The sequence below is a fragment of the Cololabis saira genome, chromosome 19 (assembly GCF_033807715.1).
Source record: "Cololabis saira isolate AMF1-May2022 chromosome 19, fColSai1.1, whole genome shotgun sequence".
Taxonomy (NCBI): Eukaryota; Metazoa; Chordata; class Actinopteri; order Beloniformes; family Belonidae; genus Cololabis; species Cololabis saira.
Window position 1 is genome coordinate 8,934,449 of NC_084605.1, and position 20,488 is coordinate 8,954,936.

General features: G+C 45.4%; 2 protein-coding genes across 2 annotated transcripts in view; one reads left to right on the forward strand and one right to left on the reverse strand.

Moving 5' to 3' along the window:
* waplb (WAPL cohesin release factor b) overlaps nucleotides 1-17,575 on the forward strand; it is a 50,785-nt gene extending 33,210 nt beyond the window's left edge. Inside the window, exons 10-20 of the mRNA XM_061707653.1 lie at nucleotides 476-721; nucleotides 1,736-1,847; nucleotides 1,933-2,030; nucleotides 4,318-4,394; nucleotides 11,414-11,550; nucleotides 12,290-12,405; nucleotides 12,492-12,671; nucleotides 13,731-13,947; nucleotides 14,034-14,122; nucleotides 15,355-15,450; nucleotides 16,047-17,575. Of these exons, the coding sequence (XP_061563637.1) occupies nucleotides 476-721; nucleotides 1,736-1,847; nucleotides 1,933-2,030; nucleotides 4,318-4,394; nucleotides 11,414-11,550; nucleotides 12,290-12,405; nucleotides 12,492-12,671; nucleotides 13,731-13,947; nucleotides 14,034-14,122; nucleotides 15,355-15,450; nucleotides 16,047-16,109 (1,431 nt within the window). The 3' untranslated portion in view covers nucleotides 16,110-17,575. The remainder of the gene's footprint in view (nucleotides 1-475; nucleotides 722-1,735; nucleotides 1,848-1,932; nucleotides 2,031-4,317; nucleotides 4,395-11,413; nucleotides 11,551-12,289; nucleotides 12,406-12,491; nucleotides 12,672-13,730; nucleotides 13,948-14,033; nucleotides 14,123-15,354; nucleotides 15,451-16,046) is intronic.
* atoh1c (atonal bHLH transcription factor 1c) lies at nucleotides 17,565-18,378 on the reverse strand. Its single transcript, XM_061707654.1, has one exon. It carries the CDS (start codon nucleotides 18,342-18,344, stop codon nucleotides 17,736-17,738), a length of 609 nt encoding a protein of 202 aa, XP_061563638.1. The 5' UTR covers nucleotides 18,345-18,378; the 3' UTR covers nucleotides 17,565-17,735.
* Nucleotides 18,379-20,488: the final 2,110 nt, after the last annotated feature.

The window sequence follows — 20,488 nt, forward strand, 5'->3', positions numbered from 1 at the left end:
GCTTAAATCGGAACAAAATGCCCCCCAGGAGTGTCTCCAGCTCACAGCCGATGTTTTTTTTTTACTTGTTTTACTTGTTTTTGCAAGTTCCTTGTTAGGATGAGCATTTTTAATGGATAATTATCCTCATTATCATATTCAAATATATGTACTTGAGGGAGGAGACAGGGTGGAGTGTTGTGCTCCGGCATATACGCTCAATTCCACATTGGTTTTGATGTTCAAAGAAACGTACGTGGATTTTGGCCTACACACAGTTTTGAACATCTGAATTATTTTTTACGGATTTCACGGATTCACCTTGAAATCCACGCACTCTTTGTACATGAGGCCCCTGCTGTACTCTCATCTCTGCGACATTTGGACCAAAACAGATTTTAATCACCTCCGAAGGAAACTGACAGCTGGTAAAAACGGGCCGGATAGATTTCCTCCGATCCCGTACGTCTAATGTCCTCCGCTCCCGTCTCTGCAGAACCTGGCGCTGTGCACAGCGTCTCTGATGTACATCCTGAGTCGAGACCGGCTGAACATGGACCTGGACCGGTCGTGTCTGGACCTGATGATCCGGCTGCTGGAGATGGACCAGGACCAGGCCGGCGGAGCCGGGCTGGACTCCAGCGCCCAGTTCAGCGCCAGAGAGATCGCCAAGATAAAGGAGAAGATCAGGAAGCTGTGCGACACGGTGCACAACAAGCACCTGGACCTGCAGAACATAACGGTACGAAACATGAGCCGCACCGGGGCGGCGTCAGGGGGCGTTTTGAGGGGGGAGGAGCTTAGAAACATCAGAAGAGGTTTAGGCCTAGGCCCAGTCCCAATCCCCCCCCTAGTCCTACTTTTCAGCCCTACCCCTAAATGTTGCGCGTTCCCATGAGGGTAGTGTTGTAATTCCTCTTTTCATCTAGTGGTAGTGGCCATAACGAGGGGTAGTGGGTATGAATCTAGCCCTTCAGAGCGAGGGTTTTCAGATGCCGACTTCACGACTTAGGGCCTGAGAAAATTTCCCAGAATGCTTTACGTCATCATTTTCAGACTGAATAAAAATTTTAAAAAACATGGCGGACATTTCTTATTTTTTAGTGAATAAAATCAATATTTTGAGTTAGTTTCTGCATAAAAATGCATTTTAATTACATTCTAGCGAGAAATATATATTTTACTTTCATAATATTCACTCAGTGAATGTACATAATCACTCGCTTGCCCGTTGTTGCGTTGTATCTTCAGATGTCGCCAGAATAAAGGCGGATATATGGTTCTGCGTTACACCAACGCAGAGCCTACGGCGTAGGTGACGCGCGCCGTACGCCGTACCCTACGCCGTAGGCTCTGCGTCGATTTAACGCAGAACCATAAATCGCCGGCGATCCTCTCATCCCCGAAAAATTTCTTAACAGCCGTTATTTGGATAAAGTGAGCCCAGGTTGGGGATCTTAACGGTTACTTTTACGCCTGAAAAAATATTAAAACTTAATAAAGTGGCATATTAACAGCACTGAAATTAAAACAGCTTTTAACTCTGACTTCCTGATATGTTGTGACGTATGTGCAAACGTAAGTACGCAGTCGCTTAAGTACCCGAACGTAAACCACGCAGTGACGTAGCAAGTGGTGTCCCAATCCCTAAGGAAGATTACAAGGGCCCTACCCCTGTGGCTTCATTTTTAGGGCTAGTGGTAGAAAGTAAGGGGGTGTATTGGGATTGGCCCTTAAGCTGAGTGTCTTTCTGCAGACGGGTCACTTAGCCATGGAGACGCTCCTGTCTCTGACCTCCAAGCGAGCGGGAGACTGGTTCAAGGAGGAGCTGAGGCTGCTGGGAGGACTGGACCACATCGTAGATAAAGGTTTGGCACGAAGCAAAGAGCGCCGCGTCTCCTCCCAGGGGTGAAAACGGCTCTGATGACGTCATGTCCGGTTCTGTCTCCACAGTGAAGGAGTGTGCCAACAACTTGGACCAGGAGGACGAGAAGGAGAAGCTGGTGTCGTCGTTGTGGGGAGCGGAGAGGTGTTTACGGGTCCTGGAGAGCGTAAGTGCACCGTGGCATCAAGGGGGGGAGGGTCACTCCAGAACCTGGATTCTGTTGTTCTCCATGGTTCTGATGTAGATCTGCTGCTCTGTTTGAGATAATTTCCGGTCACGTGACCCAGTTCCAGCCAGTCCTCAGCTGTCAGACACATTGGTCTCTAGAACAGCGGTCCCCAACCTTTTTAGCTCCAAGGACCGGATTAATGTCAGACAATAATTTCACGGACCGGCCTTTAAAATGTGGCCGATAAATACAACAAAATAAAATGATACGACCAGCATAAAAACAATGGTATATTGTAAATATAATAATAAACGGGAATCCGCTGTGTACTCGTATGCAACTTTTTTAGCAGCGTCCTCCTAACATCGTGCCAACAACATAACATGAGTAATATCCTCTCTACACCCCTGAGGCTCTCTGACTCTGGTCGACATGGTAACGTTTAAACATGTCTTCCAAATAAGATACATACACACCACAAAAACAAATATAAACTGCATGAAAATGTTAACTCAGGATAACGCTGAATCAGTGGGAGCCCTGAGCTTGTTTCTCTGTAACGAGATGGTCCCGTCTAGCGGTGATGGGAGACAACGACACCCGAAGTGTGCTGCTTATGTCAGACGTTCAATAAACGAGACAGCCCACTACGGTTCAGTTTCCTGTATCTGTGTCACGTGACTGCCACGCCCCTTTAGGAGACTAACAGCAGGTCCTGAGTCTATTGAGTCCTATGGGAAAAGTGAACGTGAGCACAGATTATTACCAATTCCTTCGCCCCATAGTAACCTAAGTAAATATGGGACCCATTTTTCAAAAGCCACAAACCTTCTGAACATTCTGACACCAAAATGGTAATTTTCAGAACGACAGATTAGGAGAAAATTAACTTTGTTTGAGACCGGTCTCTGTCTGAGCAACACACTCTTGCGAGATTTGGCTCTCATCGTTTTCCCATCGGATAAAAAAAAAGAAGAAATTTGTACTGAATCTAGTGTTGTATGTTCCAAAATGATGTGGGGAGAGGGGCGACCACGCCCACTTAGGAGACAGGAAGTGTATACTTTCATACCATTGGCAGTAACGGTAATGCGCTATCTTCTGTATAGAGGATCTTTGCTTATGTCCATTCTACTCCGTAGTTTAGTTTTAGTTGCCATCACTGCAGAATTAAAAAAAAAAAAAAAAAAAAAAAAAAGAAAATGTATTTAACCTTAAAATTCTTATTTGCAATTGCAGCCTGAACAAAGAGCATAAGCACTTTGAGGGGAGAGGGGAAGGGGAGTGCTAGAAATAAAAAACAACGTTGTATAAAATTGAATAATAATACAATAAATATGTACAATAAATATAAATACAAAAACATTAAGACATTGGGATGTGGCAAGTCGGCCTGATCAACAGGTGCAGAAAACTCTGCTTCACACAGATAGGATGTTGGAAATGGCAACAGGGTTTTCAGTGCTGTTGTGGCCCTGACTATAATCCAAAACACCAGCAGAGTTGTTGCCTCGAACAAACCTTTATGGCCGCCATCATTTAAGATCTCCATCAGTTGATCTTCTTCTTGCACAGACATGCGGGATTCACCTGGTTTGTTGACAAATGGGTCGCAGATCCATTCCTTTGTGGTTGATGGGTCTTTTGTGGTTGGGAGGTAGCGCTCCAACTCTTCCGTGTTCCCTTTTTTTTTCTTTCAAAATATTCCGAGGGCTCGTCTTTTAATGCAGGTGCTTGGTCTCCAAGTGACTAAGTAGTTTTGAAGGCTTCTTTGCCTCATCAGAGAGCCGGTCGGTGGGCAATCACCTGTCGCGATAAATCCATATTTTAAGTAGGACTCCTGGTATTGTCTGTTAAATTTAGCTTTCTTGTTCTTTGAAGTCGTTGGCTCTTCTTCTGTGTCATCACCGAACCTTTTCCCCTTCGCAAAGAAACTTTCCACAGCTCATTTTGTTATCTTGTGGGTTAAATTTCAGCATTCACGTGACTGATATGAAGGAGAGAATCTGGTCATTTTTCAAAATAAAAGATCGTTCGGACAATAAATAAAATGGAAATAATGCAAGTTATTTATCTTTTCTTGTGCGGCCCGGTACCAAATGGTCCGGACAGCTGAACAACAGATACTGAGTACCAATCCACTGCCAGCGTTCTCCTGGTGCCGCTGGTACAACAGAAAGAAAGTGGGATTCTGTTTCAAAGATGACATCAGAGATAAATACAGGGTGATATTGATTGATCCCCTCAACAGTATCAGTGCTAAACGGAGTTTGTGTCCTCCCAGGTGACGGTCCACAACCCGGAGAACCAGAGCTACCTGATCGCCTACAAGGACTCGTCGCTCATCTGCTCTTCTGCAAAGTGAGTCAAAACCTTCAGCTGCCGCTTTCAGTCCAGACTTTATTCTTCTGTTCTGGAGGCAAACGGCTTGGTTTCCGTGATCATCAGGGTTTTGTTGCTCCATTTCCTGGTTGGGACCTCCTGTCAGTCACAGCAGCGACCTTTGACCCGTGACCTCGCTCACTGAGAGAGGCACCAGTGAGGAAATGACGAATCCGCCGTTCTCTGGGGCTGAAATGTGACCAAATTAAACTGACGTGTGGTTGGTTTGCTTGTTAATTATTTAGTCTTTTCAGATGCAGATTGTTTAAATCAGATTTCTGAACTGGGAAAGTAGAAGATGAGGAAACTATTGGGGGGTTCGGACCTTTAGTTCATTGGTCTGCAAGTCTCTAAACAACTGTTCATCTATGTTGTGTGGAGACGATGAACGGCACAACTGCAGGAGGCTCCTCGGCCAGCAGGGGGAGCTGTGATCACACACACACACACACACACACACCCCCTGCTGTCCAGATGGGTTTTCTCTCCACATGCCATCACGACTGCATCTGTGAAGTCTCATATGTGAACGTATCTGATCCCGAAAGTTGATGAGCTGCCGTTGAATCCAAAGCTGAAGCGTTCAGGTCCAGGTCTGAGTTCAGGGCTTCATCCCTCCGGTGGATGAGGTGGTGACGTGGATGAAATTGGATCATTACATCACAGGTTACTGACCAAAGGCTGAACTTTGACCTTTTGAAAATGATTCTCTCATCTTTTAGTCACTTTTTGTTACAACGTTGTACAGATACAGTCTTGTAAAAGATGGATGGATGGATGGATGAACATCGGATGGATGGATGAACATTGGATGGATGGATGAACGTCGGATGGATGGATGAACGTCGGATGGATGGATGAACGTCGGATGGATGGATGAACGTCGGATGGATGGATGAACGTCGGATGGATGGATGAACGTCGGATGGATGGATGAACGTCGGATGGATGGATGAACGTCGGATGGATGGATGAACGTCGGATGGATGGATGAACGTCGGATGGATGGATGAACGTCGGATGGATGGATGAACGTCGGATGGATGGATGAACGTCGGATGGATGGATGAACGTCGGATGGATGGATGAACGTCGGATGGATGGATGAACGAATGTTGGATGGATGGATGAACGAATGTTGGATGGATGGATGGATGAAGGTCCTTTTATATGAAGCTAGAACAGTCTCATAATTTACAAATGCACACACCGTTTCACAAATGCACAGGACAATTCACACTTGCGTGATTTACAAACGTCTTTTTGTCTGTGAGCTGTGTTGGATTTGCGTGTGACTTTTGAGACTCCCCTGACGTGACTCGATCCACAAATACATTTTTTTTTTAACATCTCGGTAAAGAAAACAGCGCGATCGTCGATTGTTTGTCGGGCCGTTCAACCAGAGCCGTCAGGAGACTGGAGAGCTCTAAGTCCTGTGCATTTGTGAATCGGTCTGTGCATTTGTGAATTATGAGACTGTTCTAGCCCCATACATTTACTCTAAATGATAAAGTGTAATTGTAAACAAAAGGATGAAACTATTTAACTCATCCATTTGAAGTGGCTGAAGTCGGATGAGAAGTTATCGCTCCATTCTTGTCTTACCTGGCGACCTCGTGGCTCCGCCCCTTGCGTCCTCCGGCCCGAACCTCAGACGCCCACCGAGGGAGGGAGCGTCCTCCTCTGTCCTCTGTGTGACCGAGTCTTGGTCCTCTTCCTCGGGGGGGCGGAGGAAGACGAGGATGAAGACGCCAACAAAGAGCTGCTGTTCCAGCGGAGGACGGAGGGCCGGGTCTGAGCCTTCAGCTGTCCGCCGCCGTAACTCGATTAACCCCGAACCCGCGGGGTGAGGCGGGGAGTCGTCCCTGCAGGACTGTTGTCCCCCCCCTCGTCCTCCTCCTCTCCCGCCTCTGTCCACTCTTTCTTCTGCTGTTTTATGTTTTCCCGTCTTCGCTGCCACACACGCTGCCCGGACCGACGGCTTCAGCTGTCTGCAGGACTAATCTAATAAATCCTCCGCCTGACCCTCGTCATGGTCTGGGGAGGAACCAGGACAAGCGGACCTGACGGACCCTGAGTTAACCCTTGTGTAGGAAGGAAAGAAGGAAGGTGGAAGGAAAGAAGGGAGAAGGAAAGAAGGGAGAAGGAAGGAAAGAAGGGAGAAGGAAGGAAGGAAAGAAGGTGGAAGGAAGGAAGGGAGAAGGAAGGAAGGAAGGAAAGAAGGTGGAAGGAAGGAAGGGAGAAGGAAGGAAGGAAAGAAGGTGGAAGGAAAGAAGGGAGAAGGAAGGAAGGAAAGAAGGGAGAAGGAAGGAAGGAAAGAAGGGAGAAGGAAGGAAGGAAAGAAGGGAGAAGGAAAGAAGGAAGGATGGAAAGAAGGGAGAAGGAAGGAAGGAAAGAAGGGAGAAGGAAGGAAGGAAAGAAGGGAGAAGGAAGGAAAGAAGGTGGAAGGAAAGAAGGGAGAAAGAAGGGAGAAGGAAGGAAGGAAAGAAGGGAGAAGGAAAGAAGGGAGAAGGAAGGAAGGAAAGAAGGGAGAAGGAAGGAAGGATGGAAAGAAGGGAGAAGGAAGGAAGGAAAGAAGGGAGAAGGAAAGAAGGAAGGATGGAAAGAAGGGAGAAGGAAGGAAAGAAGGGAGAAGGAAGGAAGGGAAGGAAGGAAGGAAGGAAGGAAGGAAGGAAGGAAGGAAGGAAGGAAGGAAGGAAGGAAGGAAGGAAGGAAGGAAGGAAGGAAGGAAGGAAGGAAGGAAGGAAGGAAGGAAGGAAGGAAGGAAGGAAGGAAGGAAGGAAGGAAGGAAGGAAGGAAGGAAGGAAGGAAGGAAGGAAGGAAGGAAGGAAGGAAGGAAGGAAGGAAGGAAGGAAGGAAGGAAGGAAGGAAGGAAGGAAGGAAGGAAGGAAGGAAGGAAGGAAGGAAGGAAGGAAGGAAGGAAGGAAGGAAGGAAGGAAGGAAGGAAGGAAGGAAGGAAGGAAGGAAGGAAGGAAGGAAGGGAGGGAGGGAGGGAGGGAGGGAGGGAGGGAGGGAGGGAGGGAGGGAGGGAGGGAGGGAGGGAGGGAGGGAGGGAGGGAGGGAGGGAGGGAGGGAGAACAGCACAAGGGTTAACCACCACGTTAACATCCACGTTAACTACCCCCTGCTGAGTAGTTAACCTGCTCCAGACCTGCAGCTGTGCTGAAGGCAACGCTGCAAAACGGTTGAAAAGTGTAAACAAAGACAGAATTCACTCGTCTGCAAATATCATGAACCTACTTTCTGTTTACTGCTGAATCTAGAAAACATGTTGAAGGTCAAAGTGAGACATTTACCGGCAGCACATCTCAATCAAGTTAATACAAAAGGCTAAACGGTAGACAAGGAAACTGCTGGAGGAACATCTTCAGCTAATCGTGTTAATTATCGATTATCAATAGAATATAAAATATCATCTTCTAAAAGGTTTAATGTTAGCTGGAGAAGCAGTTGCAGACACCTCTCGAGTCAGCCTCCAAGTTCTTCAAGACACCTTTTAAAAGCTCTACCTGGAACCGGCTCCTGCGGTTTCAAGAAGCAGCTGCTCACAAACCTTAAGGCGCCGCGGTGCACAGGGTCCGGAGATCGCGAGGACCGTGTGATGGCAGAAGCCCGCTACAAGTACGTGACAGCTTGAGCAAGGGCAGCACCAACGCGACAACAGACCACAGTATCATCTGCAGAAAGAAGGAATTGTCAAACACAAATATGGCGCCTTTTCACTAGGGGTCTACCCGTGCCGAGTAGGGCTGGGGATCGATTCAAATATCAAGAATCGATTCGATTCCGATTCTTAAGAATCAGAATCGATTATCACGATTCGATCCGATATTGATTTGGGTTAGTGTTAATAAAACTGTTTTTTCAGCTGTTGCATGAATTATATGACTGTCTAGTTATGCAACATATGAATACTAGTATTATATTGAGATTAAACAGCAAGTATTGGCAGCTAATGATGCTGTAAGGACCAATCAGCTCCCAGAATGCTGATAGAACTGCTTTCAGAAACATCGTGTGGGTCAGAATTATCAAACAGATCCAGGGCAGCAAACAGAGGACGAAAGAAAAATCGCTTTTATTTTTTCCCCATTTATGTGAATTTGGTTTTTAACATTTATGCAAATGTAACCCCAAGACAGTATATAAAGCAAATAAATATAGACAATTTATGCAATTATAACTGAAAACTTTAATGTTTTCATACCTTTAAACATATTTAAAGGCAAAAACATGGCACCAGTTATTCTCGTGTCCAACAAAATATTCCTTTTTTGGGCATAAACAAAAAAACACCAAAAGTTGTAATGTAATGATGAAAAAAAAAAAAAAAAATCTTTTTTTTTTTTTTTTTTTTTTAAATCGATCTTTAGACATATGAATCGATTTTTAGGAATTAATATGAGAATCGATTTAAAATCGGGGAATCGATTTTTTCAGCACAGGCCTAGTGCCGAGTAGATACTTTTTCTGTAACTTTTCTGCCGAGGTTCTAAGCGGCGGAGTCGGGCTGTATCTGACTTCGTCAAAATACATGCCACCGATTGGCCAGGCGGTTGGCCAATCAGATGTCCGAGTTAGGATGTGACATCATTTCAAGAGCGGCTTGAAGCTTTCTTTCCCTCCGTTGTTTTAATTTTATATTGAATACAAGCCACAGAGCAAGCAGCAGATATATCAACTCATCCATGTTCTCTGTCTTTGGCATCTTACTTCTTCGTTTGTGTCGCACAATCGAGTACGTCACAACGGCTTTGCTCCAACCCGCCTACTTCTGATCTGGGTATGGAAAAGAAACGAGGGGAAAGTTGAGTCGAGTCGGGCTGAGAAGGTATTCGTGGAAAAGCGCCAATAGTAAATAGAAGTGGACCCAATACAGACCTTGTGGAACCCCTGATCTAAAACGCCAGAGAGACTACCATCACGTTTCTCTCTGAAAGCTCCTTTTCAAACCAGTCAGTCGAAATGAAACAAACTGCTTTTACTGGAGTTCTGCTTCCATTCAGACTCTGCTGGCGTTACACGTGGAGCTGCAGCTCCGTCCAGGCGGAGGAAGTGATGGACTAACTCCTCCTAATTGAACTTAACATGATTTTGTCCTCTGTGAACTCTCATGCCGTTTCTCCTCTACGGCCCACGTCTAATTATCCAGCCGACGCTCCGTTTTGTCTTCGAGTCCTTCCTCTGGTCCTGGTGCTCAGACCGGGTCCCGGGCCTGTGTTCATTCATCGCTGCGTTTAATTAGGTTATTTACACTAAGCCACTGACCTCTGTGCTGCTGCAGCTGGCGCGTGCGTGTGTGTTCGTGCTCTCCCTGAATGATGCTGCTTTATTCCTGCTGAGTCGTGTTCAGACGTCTGGATGTGAATCTCTTTTGTAGGAACTTGAGGAGGGACTGTAAACTCCTGGGGGGTCAGATGTTTTGTAAAAATAAAAACTAACTGCAGTCATGATGCACAATACTGAGCAGCTAAACCTTCTGAGTTTTGTAAAACATAACATAAAACATAAAACATTGTGTTTTTTAAAACTTATAAAACTCTACCAGCGCAAGTGAAGATATGCAAATGAGTTTGCAGTTCAAGGAAAGTCCTCGCAGACTGCTGAGAGGTCCAACAGCGGTCCACGGGGGTGTTTTGAAGAACGGTTCTTAGATGCTCAAGTCCTACTGGGTGCTAGGCCGCGCTACGCCAGCCGAAAATTATTACTAAATATCGTCATCAACAAACCTTTATCACCTGAGGAAAAAGAGACGAGACGCAACGAAAATGCTGGTCATGTGACGATAACGATAATTAAATATATAATGCAATATCGTAGACGAATAAAAACCAGACTAAAATGTAGATTACAAAATAAAAGCTCTGCTAAAATGTGCCTTAATTTTTGTTGACCAAAACGAGACGAAATGTTCTAACAAAGATCCTTAATGTCCATGTTTTCAGTAGTTTCCTCTGGTTTAGTTCTGCTGCTGGTGACGTTAGTCCTCAATCCCAATCCCACAAAATCCCACAAAAATAAATATGTTGTAAACTCAAATGAGAGTCTTCTGTATCTGGAATGAATGTATTCTGGAGTCTATAAGGTAACAATAATATAATAATAATAAGATAACCTTGTTTGAATTGTAAAATGGGTTTGGCTTTTCTTTTTTCTTTCTTTTCTTTTTTTTATTTGCACCATAAAAGAGAAAAACAAAAACAACAACTAACAGACAAAAATAATATGTGCGGCAGAGGTTAAAAAACCCTGTACGGGCTTATAAACAGCTGATCTTACCTATTAATTTTTGTACCCGTTTTTATACATATTTTTAAAAAATCATTGTATTTATCATGCACTTAACGGGGGACTTATATTTTTTATATCTTTTTCTCTCGTATTTTATCTATGCTATTGTTTTACAGCATCTAAGTCCAGCAGTATTTGTGATTGCCCAATGTATGTTGCTTTATATTGATTGTTTGGTTTGTTTCTGTACTGTCCTGTTGCATATGTTATCTGTACACGCACTGATGCTGATGCTTTTCCACAAATGAAGTTCCTAACGGATAAATAAAGTTATTTATTATTATTATAAAAAGCACCTCCCCAAGGAAATAAAAGAATTGACAAATAAATCAACAACAACAATAATACTGGTATTCAAAAAAATAAACAAGAAGCTATAACTAACTGGCTAAATACAATCTTTGACTAAAACTAGACTTAAATGGTCCTGGACAATTCTGACTAAAATAAGACTAAAATGCTCAGACTTTTAGTCGACTGAAACTTGACACGACTAAAAAGAGAATGAACGTGACTAAAAGTAATAAAAACTAAAATGATAGCTTGACCCAAAAACTAAAACTCAAATTGAAACAGGCTGCCTAATAAACACTAATCAGGTTTATGTTGCTCGCTGCTGATTGGTCAGGAGATGACGATGATCAGGGTCCTAGTCGGACAGGAAGTCGTTGCTTGATGCTGAGCTGTGGGAACGTGTCGTCCTCCAGGGCGCTGAGGCGGTGTGAGCAGATGATCCAGCGCTACAGCCGGACGGTGAACTCTGACGGAGCCGTGGTGGGGAAGGCTGTGGAGGACTGTATGAGGGCCATCATCGGGGTCCTGCTCAACCTGACGCACGACAACGGTGAGTAGGGCTGGGCCATATATCGAGATTTTGATATATATTGATATATTTTCAAACGCGATATGGTACAAGACAATGTCGTTTATATCGATATAGCTTTTTTTTTTTTTTAATGATTTTGATATACCGGTAGCTTATTTTGTGACAAAATTGACTTGAATGTTTTATTTGAGATTTGCACAAATGTTTTGTTATTTCCACAACTGTCAACCTCAGTGGAAAAGTCTGCCTGTTACTGTCTACATTGTAATAATTGCACAGTGTATTTTAATTTAATTGTTATGCAGGAAAGGGATATTTGTTTTATTTTATTCAAGAAGCATTTTTATTCTATATATGCAGGCAGTTTATTTTTATTTTATTTGTTTTATACATTTTGATATTGTGCAGACCTCTGTTAATAAAGTAACCTGTGTGACATTTGGCACGAGGCTTTGTATTAAAACTGACTGTTTTTTTAAGGGTTTGCCTCAGAAAAAAATGAAGCTAACAGAGATGCTATGCTATAATGCTTTGGGGGAAACCCCAATTATGTCACAGAAAAAATATCGATATATATCGAGTATCGCCATTCAGCTAGAAAATATCGAGATATGACTTTTGGTCCATATCGCCCAGCCCTAACGGTGAGCAGAGCCGACAGCTCGAGGTGCAGACAATCCGCCATGGCTGGCGGCCGGTTCTGACATGTGTATGTGTATGTGTGTGTGTGTCTGTCTGTGTGTGTGTGTGTGTGCAGAGTGGGGCAGCACGAAGACCGGGGAGCAGGACGATCTGATCGTCACAGCTCTGAACTGCGTCCTCAAGGTCCCTCAGTATCTGGCTCAGGAGCAGCGCTTCGACATCCGGGTGCTGGTACGTACGTTTGGATCCGTGTAGAACCGCTGAACCCAAAACGGTTCTGAGGAGACGGCGGCTGACGATGAGTGTGTGGCGTTCAGGGTCTGGGCCTGCTGATCAACCTGGTGGAGTACAGCGCCAGGAACCGCTACTGCCTGATGGAGATGGAGATGGAGGGAGGTCAGGGCCCCTGCGACTCCACCGTCCTGCTGAGCCCGCAGCACCCGGACCTGGACCTGGGCAGCACCGGGCCGCTGAGCGCCATCGCCGCTCTCGTGCAGGTACCACCCGCCCAGCACGCGCCATCACGCACGTTTGTTATGAATCTTTATTTCGGCTTGTACACAGTTTTTTGCAGAACAAGATGAAAAGGTAAAAAAAAAAAAAAAATTATTTTGCCGAAAAGGTGAAGGCTGAAGCCGTAGCTTATACTGCCGACCCTTTTTTCTTATGATCAGCATAAATATGAGACATTGGCTTTACTCCATGGAAACAACAATACATAAAGAAGACAAAAATAAGTAAGACAAAATATAAAATTGACGTTTCTAGAATGTTTTTGATAGTATACTTCATAATTATAGTGTTTTATACAACATTTCCTTAAACTTGAAGATACAACTACACATTTTTAGGTTGTTATTACAACTGTCCAAATTTTTCTAGCCTTAATTGATGTACATCTCTTTTTAATATTAGTTCTTGCTGTCGTCATCTCAAACATGAGTTTCCCGCTCAGGTCATAGCGGGTTTCTTTTATCTGGAACAAATCCTGAATGTAGTTTGGAAGCAGTTTCTACTGGGCTTTAAAGGCAAATAAAACAGTTTTCTGCTCTACTATATCATGGAATTTTAAAGTATTATATTTAATAAAAAGACTATTTGTTGGTTTATAATAGTCAGATCTATTAATTATCCTTAACGCTCTTTTCTGTAACAGGAAAATAGGGTTTGTGTTTGAGGTTTTACTCTCAGCAAGATGCTGAAGCGGTGACTTTTTTTTTCTTTTTAACAATATGTTTATTGTGTCTTGTTTTTTTGAGAGAAAAAAAGCACAGTTAACATCTTTCCATGCATTGAGTCTACAGTGGGAGTTATTCTTTGATTTGGATTGTAGTATACTGTACAATACTGATAGCTGACGCCTACCATCCTTATTTCTTACAATACACTCCTCTATAGCAGGGAGGGTCTTTCCAAGGTATGGGCCTGTGATTTTATAAAAGTTTTTAACTGTAAGTACTTAAAGAAATGATTTCTAGGTATTTCATGGAAGCGGGGGCATTTGAGAGAAGAGATGGCTTCAGGGAAGAACTAACCGCCCTCTGGGTCCTCCGCAGCTCTTCCTGCAGCGGGAGCGGGCCGCCATCCTGGCCGAGGCGCAGACTGATGACCTCATCAAAGAGGCGCCCAAGCCGGCGGCGGACCAGAGCGGCCAGTGGCAGGAGACGGGCGGGGAGATCCAGTGGGTCGCCAACGACAACCACACGGAGGCCCCGGCCGACGAAAAGAAGAAAGCGGAGGAGGAGGAGGACGAGGAGCTGGACCTGAACAAAGGTACGGCCGCGTCGGCGTCGCGCATTTCTAACGACGGCGGCGGCGATGTTCGGAAACCTGACGGAGAATCTGTTTGTCCCCGGCAGCTCTGCAGCACGCAGGGAAGCACATGGAGGACAGCATCGTGGCCTCGTACACGGCGCTGCTGCTGGGCTGCCTGTGCCAGGGGAGCTCGGTGAGTCCTACACACACACACACACACACACACACACACACACACACACACACACACACACACACACACACACACACACACAGGAACAGGTGAAGCTTCTCAGGTGCTCTGTAAAGTCTGAGTGTCGGACTCAGGACCAGTGTTGGGTGTAACGCGTCACTGTAACGAGATTACATTCGCCAGTAACGCAGTAATGTACCGCATTACCGTTGTAATTTGGGTAATCCCGTTATAGTTACTTGAAGACAAAAAAAAATACATTACTTTAGTTACTTTCAGCTACATGTAGAACGGGAGAACAGAAAAGAAAATCAAACTTGCCTTTCATGCGTCTTTACGCATTGCGCTTTGATTTATGGTTCCGCGTTAAATTGAGCCTACAGAGCCTACGGCGTAGGAACGCACACCATACGGTGCGCGTCGCCGCGTACCCTATGCCGTAAGTTCTGCGTTGGTGTAACGCAGAATCATAAATCAGCCTTTAACGTGATTTGACAGGATTTTACGTGATCTTACGGGATTTTACGGGACTTCTGGTGCTGATCTGGGCACTGCAGTAATAAGGTTCCAACTACAGGACTGTCTCAGAAAATTAGAATATTGTGATAGAGTTCTTTATTTTCTGTTATGCAATTTAAAAAAAAAAAACTAAAATGTCATCGTTCTGGATTCATTACAAATCAACTGAAATATTGCAAGCCTTTTATTATTTTAACATTGCTGATTATAGCTTACATTTTAAGATTAAGATTCCCAGAATATTCTAATTTTTTGAGATAGGATATTTGAGTTTTCTTACGCTGAAAACCATGATCAACAATATTAATAATAAAAGGCTTGCAATATTTCAGTTGATTTGTAATGAATCCAGAATGTATGACATTTTTGTTTTTGTAATTGCATTACAGAAAATCACAATATTCTAATTTTCTGAGACAGTTCTGTATATGTTGTTAATTGGCAATCGAGTTCTGGTGCAGCTCAGGTGATATTGCGGAGTAATCCAAAAGTAATGTACCGGTAACTAGTAATGTAACTAGTTACTTTCAGCAACCAGTAACTAAGTAGTGTAAGGGATTACTTTTTTTAAAGTAACTAGTAATATGTAATGGATTACTTTTTTTGAGTAACTACCCCAACACTGCTCATGACTGACACCCTCAGGTGAGGGTTGCCCTCCAGGTGTGGTGTTCGGTCCGTTACTTTTTTTCTGACACTGTCTCTCCCGCCAGCTGAACGTGACGACGGTGAGAGAGAACCTGCCAAAAGGAGATTTCTCCATCATGTCGGAGATGCTGAAGAAGTTCCTGAACTTCATGAACCTCACGGTGAGTCGCGGCTTCGGCCGGCAGCTAAATGAACCTTGCAGAACAGTCTTGGACAGACATTATATATATATATTTTGATATAATTTTGATATATTTTTTAATATATTTTGTGATATACATTTTAATATATATTTTTATATATATTTTAATATAATTTTTGATATTTTTTGTTATTTTCTTTGATATATTTTGATATATTTTTTTATATAATTTTTGATATTTTTGTTATATTTTGATATATTTTTTGATATATTTTTTGATATTTTAATATAATTGTGATATATGTTTTAATATATTTTGTGATATACATTTTAATATATTTTTTTATATATATTTTAATATAATTTTTGATATTTTTTGTTATTTTCTTTGATATATTTTGATATATTTTTTTTATATAATTTTTGATATTTTTGTTATATTTTGATATATTTTTTGATATTTTTTTTAAATTTTCTATTGTGAATAAAATTGGGCTTTGTGACGTTTGTAAATCATTTCCTCCCGTATTTGTTTGTGCAGCTGCATGAATCAAGAGTCTGATCAGTTACAGATAACTATTGATGAGGGTATTGATCAGATCTCTCTCTCTGCAGTGTGACGTCGTCACCGGACAGAAGTCCATCTCCCGGATCATCGACTACCTGGAACACTGCTAGAGACGAGCCTGCCCCCCCCCCCCCCCGCCCTCACACACACACACACACACACACACACACACACCTTCATCGCCGCATCACCCTCCAGCTGAAGGAACCCTCGGACGTTTCTCCGCGTCTCTTCATCCACATACGTTGGCGAGGTCGGCCGGTCCCGTCTCTGATGGAAGTTACAATCCCAGTCAGTATTTAGTTTCCTGAGGTTCAGCTCCCGTCTTCACCTCGCCGCTCCGGGACTCCTGCCTGCGTCCGTCTGAGTCTCCCGTGAGGCGTCACAGCTGCGAAACAACACAACCTCCTCCCCTTTCCACCTCAAAAGGTCCTGATCTTCAGAGGCGGGACTCCAGGCCGAGTCCGGTTTCCTCCTTCTAATGACAAATGTGAGCTTATCTCTCGTGTTAAAACCCGTTGATCTGGTGTTGTCGTTGGAGGAACCTGCACACAGACCCGGATCCAGAGCAGAACTGGGTGTAATTCACCTTTTCTTCTGGCCACTTTTACATCTCTGGAGATGGTTTTAGTTTCAAAAAGCAGAAATCAGATTGATGGAAACAAAGTCTTGCGCTACAGCTTTTAAATCTTTCTTAAACGTTGCCCTGAGAAAGCCACTAAAGTTAACTTAAAGTTTGATGTTTCAGATCTCTGAAACATTTCAGGCCCAGCACTCAAATTCAGGAAACGTAACTCACGACTTTATTCACCCAAAACATTTTTATTGTGGTTTTATCTCAACATCTTCTACAAACACAATGGAGCAAATATGCAGCCTACATTTCCCATCATGCAATCCGGCGCCTGAGCCTGCAGGCTTGTTGCAGCTCATGAGTTAGTCTGCGAGAGGAAAGTCTGTGGAGCAGAAAACACCTTCGCCGGGAGAAAAAAACAACGTTTCAAAAGTTCCAAAAATATAAATAGTTCCTTTTTCTCTGGAAACTGTTCAGTTGCCGTTGACAGGAAATGAGTTTGTGTTCATAATCTTTTATAAGTGGATCGTTCGTTAACAATCCGAGCACGTCCTGAAGATGGAAGCTGTTCATCAACACACACTCACACACACACACACTCACACACACACTCTTACAGAAGTTTACAAGAGCTTTATTCACAGACGTCTGAGAGAATGGATGGAAGAGCTTTTTTGTACATAGTTCCTGTAAATAGATTGATTTCCTCGTTTAGGAGGAGCTTAATGGGGCCCGGAGTTAAATGGGGGGAGGGGGGGTAACTTTAATTTTAGACGTTAGACTCTACTTTTGTGAATTTTGGCTCTATTTTTCATTTTCTAAAGCCTTTCCTCCCAGTCGTGTTGTTTTTATTTTCCTTTGTTTGGGACAGACGGACAGACGGACGGAGAGCTTCTCAAGCCAACTGCAGGAAAACTTGATCTTTGTACCAATTTGCAGACTTGTGTCTTTGGTTACCTGTACATAATTTTAAAGTAATAAAAATTGCTACTTTCAGTAATTCCTGCACGTTTTTTTTTTCTCCATCTTTGTTGATTCCGTGAAGAAAAACTAGGAAAAAGTGGATCATTTTTCAGCTTTTTTGTGAGAAGAAAAGAAAACTGCATTTTCAGAAGATTATAAAAATATATCAACAGGAAAAAAAGGGGAAAGTCAAGATATTTCAGTCTCTCGGTCCGTGAGCGTCTCTGGGCCGCGGCGGTTTCTCCCACGTCCTCTCCTCGGGGCTGGGGGCCCCTGCTGCAGGACCGGGGGCCCCTGCTGCAGGACCGGGGGCCCCTGTGCTGCTGGGGGCCCCTGCTGCAGGACCGGGGGCCCCTGCTGCAGGACTGGGTGCCCCTGTGGTGCCGGGGTCCCCTGTTCCAGGGCTGGGGGGCCCCTGGGGGCCACCCGGCTCCCTTATCAGCAGCTCGCTGAGCGTGGAGATGTAGATCTGCGCCATCTGCAGCGTCTCGGACTTGGACAGCTTCCTCTCGCTGTCCAGGTTGGGGATGACGCTGCGCAGCCGGTCGAAGGCCACGTTCAGCCCGAGCATCCTCCTCCTCTCGCGGGCGTTGGCGGCCAGACGCCGCCGCCGCTGCGCCCGCTCCAGACGCAGCTCCACGACGGCGCACGGGGGCCCGCGGGGGCCGCAGCTGTCCGCGGGGCGCGGCTGCAGCAGGGCATGGATGTCCGCATGGATGTCCGCATGGATGTCACGGATCTCCGCGGAGCCGCAGACGCGCTGCTCCAGCGGGGAGAAAGGCGCAAACAGGCTTTTACGCAGCGCCATCGCTGCTCCTCTTCTTCCTCCACCGTCCTCCTCTTCCTCCCTCGGGGGAAACACAAGTTCAACTCTCTCAACAACTCCTGAGGGGAGAATTTATGGGCTGGGGGGCCGCGGGGCCGCGCACGCGTGCGCCGGGGGCCGGGGGGGCGGGGACAGGGTCGTGTGCGGCTCCCTGGACCAAAGCCAGAGTCCCCGCGGGACGTCCATTAACAGAGTTCATCAAAAGAGGATTAGAGGCGGGTGAGTGGGTCCGAGGGGAGGAGGAGAGGAGATGAGATGAGAAGAGGAGAGGAGGGTGGAGGCCAGGAGGAGGAGAGGAAAGAGGAGGAAGGAAGGAGGAGAGGAAAGAGGAGGAAAGGAAGGACTGGAGGACAGGAGGCAAGAGGAGAGGAGATGAGATGAGAAGAGGGGAGGAGGGTGGAGGCCAGAAGGAGGAGAGGGGAGGAGAGGAAAGAGGAGGAAGGATGGAGGAGAGGAGAGGAGGCAAGAGGAGAGGAGGATGGAGGCCAGAAGGAGGAGAGGAAGGAGGGAAGGAGATGAGGAGGAAGGAGGGGAGGAGAGGGGGAGGAGGAAGGAAGGACTGGAGGAGAGGAGGATGGAGGCCAGAAGGAGGAGAGGAAGGAAGAATGAGAGGAGAGGAGGAAACGAAGGAAAGGAGGAGATGAGGAGAGGAGGATGGAGGCCAGAAGGAGAGGAAAGAGAGGAGGAAGGGAGGAGGAGAGGGAGGCAAGAGGAGGCGGAGAGGAGGATGGAGCCCAGGAGAGGAGGTGAGGAGGGAAGGAAGAATGAAGGAGAGGATGGAGGAGAGGAGGAAGGAAAGGAGGAGAGGAGGCAAGATGAGAAGAGGAGAGGAAGATGGAGGCCAGAAGGAGACGAGATGAGAAGAGTGGAAGGAGGGGAGGAGAGGAGGAAAGGAGGAAGGAAGAATGAGAGGAGAGGGGGATGGAGGCCAGAAGGATGGAGGAGAGGAAGCGAGGAAGGAGAGGAGGAGGAGGAGAAGAGGAGGGAGGAGCGGAAAGGGGAAGATGAGGAGAGAGATGAGAGAGGAGAGGAGGAAGGAGCACCAGAAGGAGATGTGAGTACTACAAGCATTTCTGACATTTTTTGTTCATTATTGTGAATAAATCAATTTTTAACAAGAGTAGATAAAAACTTTATGTTCACGCTTCAGGATTGATTTACAGAGGAGAGTAACTTTGAGAGGTTTTTTTTAATTTAATGCTAAATAATTTCACTTTCGTACAAGCAAAAAGTAGATTATGTAAGAACAGAATGCACACATTATTAATTTTATCATTTTTATTATAGTTATTGTTACTATTATCATTGTTATTATCAGTTATTATTAGTAGCAGTAGTAGTAGTAGTAGTATTGTTGTTGTTGTTGTTGTTTTTTAGAAACTTGGTCAATAGATTTCCCTTTATGACACACTTCCAGCATCTCAACAGGTGGCGCTACAACATTTCTGTCTCAACTGGCATCCAGGTTTGGCCACGCCCACTTCCTCTCCGCCAAGAAGCCCTGAAAGTTAAAATAAAACCGTCTTTTCATCCGATTCTCTCCAAACTTGGCAAACGTCCTCCACAGATCGTGGTGATGAAAAGTTGTTGAAGGAATCTCGATCGGACAATCTGTTTTCTTAAAGTTACACGCCAATCAGCGCCGTTTGGCGTCCGGCCGGCGAAGATCCAGGCGAGGCGAGAGGTCAACGCCTCTGGAGACGCGCTGAAACCTGAGAAATGTGACCCGTCCTCCGGCGCCGCGGGCCGCCGCGCTGCCGGGACACGTCCAGGCCCATCAGCTTGTTGTTTTTAAGGTTAATTAAAAGCGTTGCGGTTGCCCGCGGCGACGGCCTGATGATGACTGACAGGAGCCGGCGTCCTCTGGACGGCCTTTAATGGGTTTCAGCGGCGGGTCCCGGGCGTGCCAGCGCAGGGCCGGGCCTCCACAGCATGGGCCGGGCTGGCACACGGAGCATAATGGCCTCCTGATGGCCACGTGGGCCCAGGTTGCCGGTTGGCCTCCTCTCACGCTGCGGCTCAGCGGCACGTGGGGAGGTCTGGCTCGCCGGCTCGGGTGACAGTTGTTGGCACGCTCCGCTTTATTAAACCCAATGAAACGGCTCATTGCAGCCAGCGGGCGGACG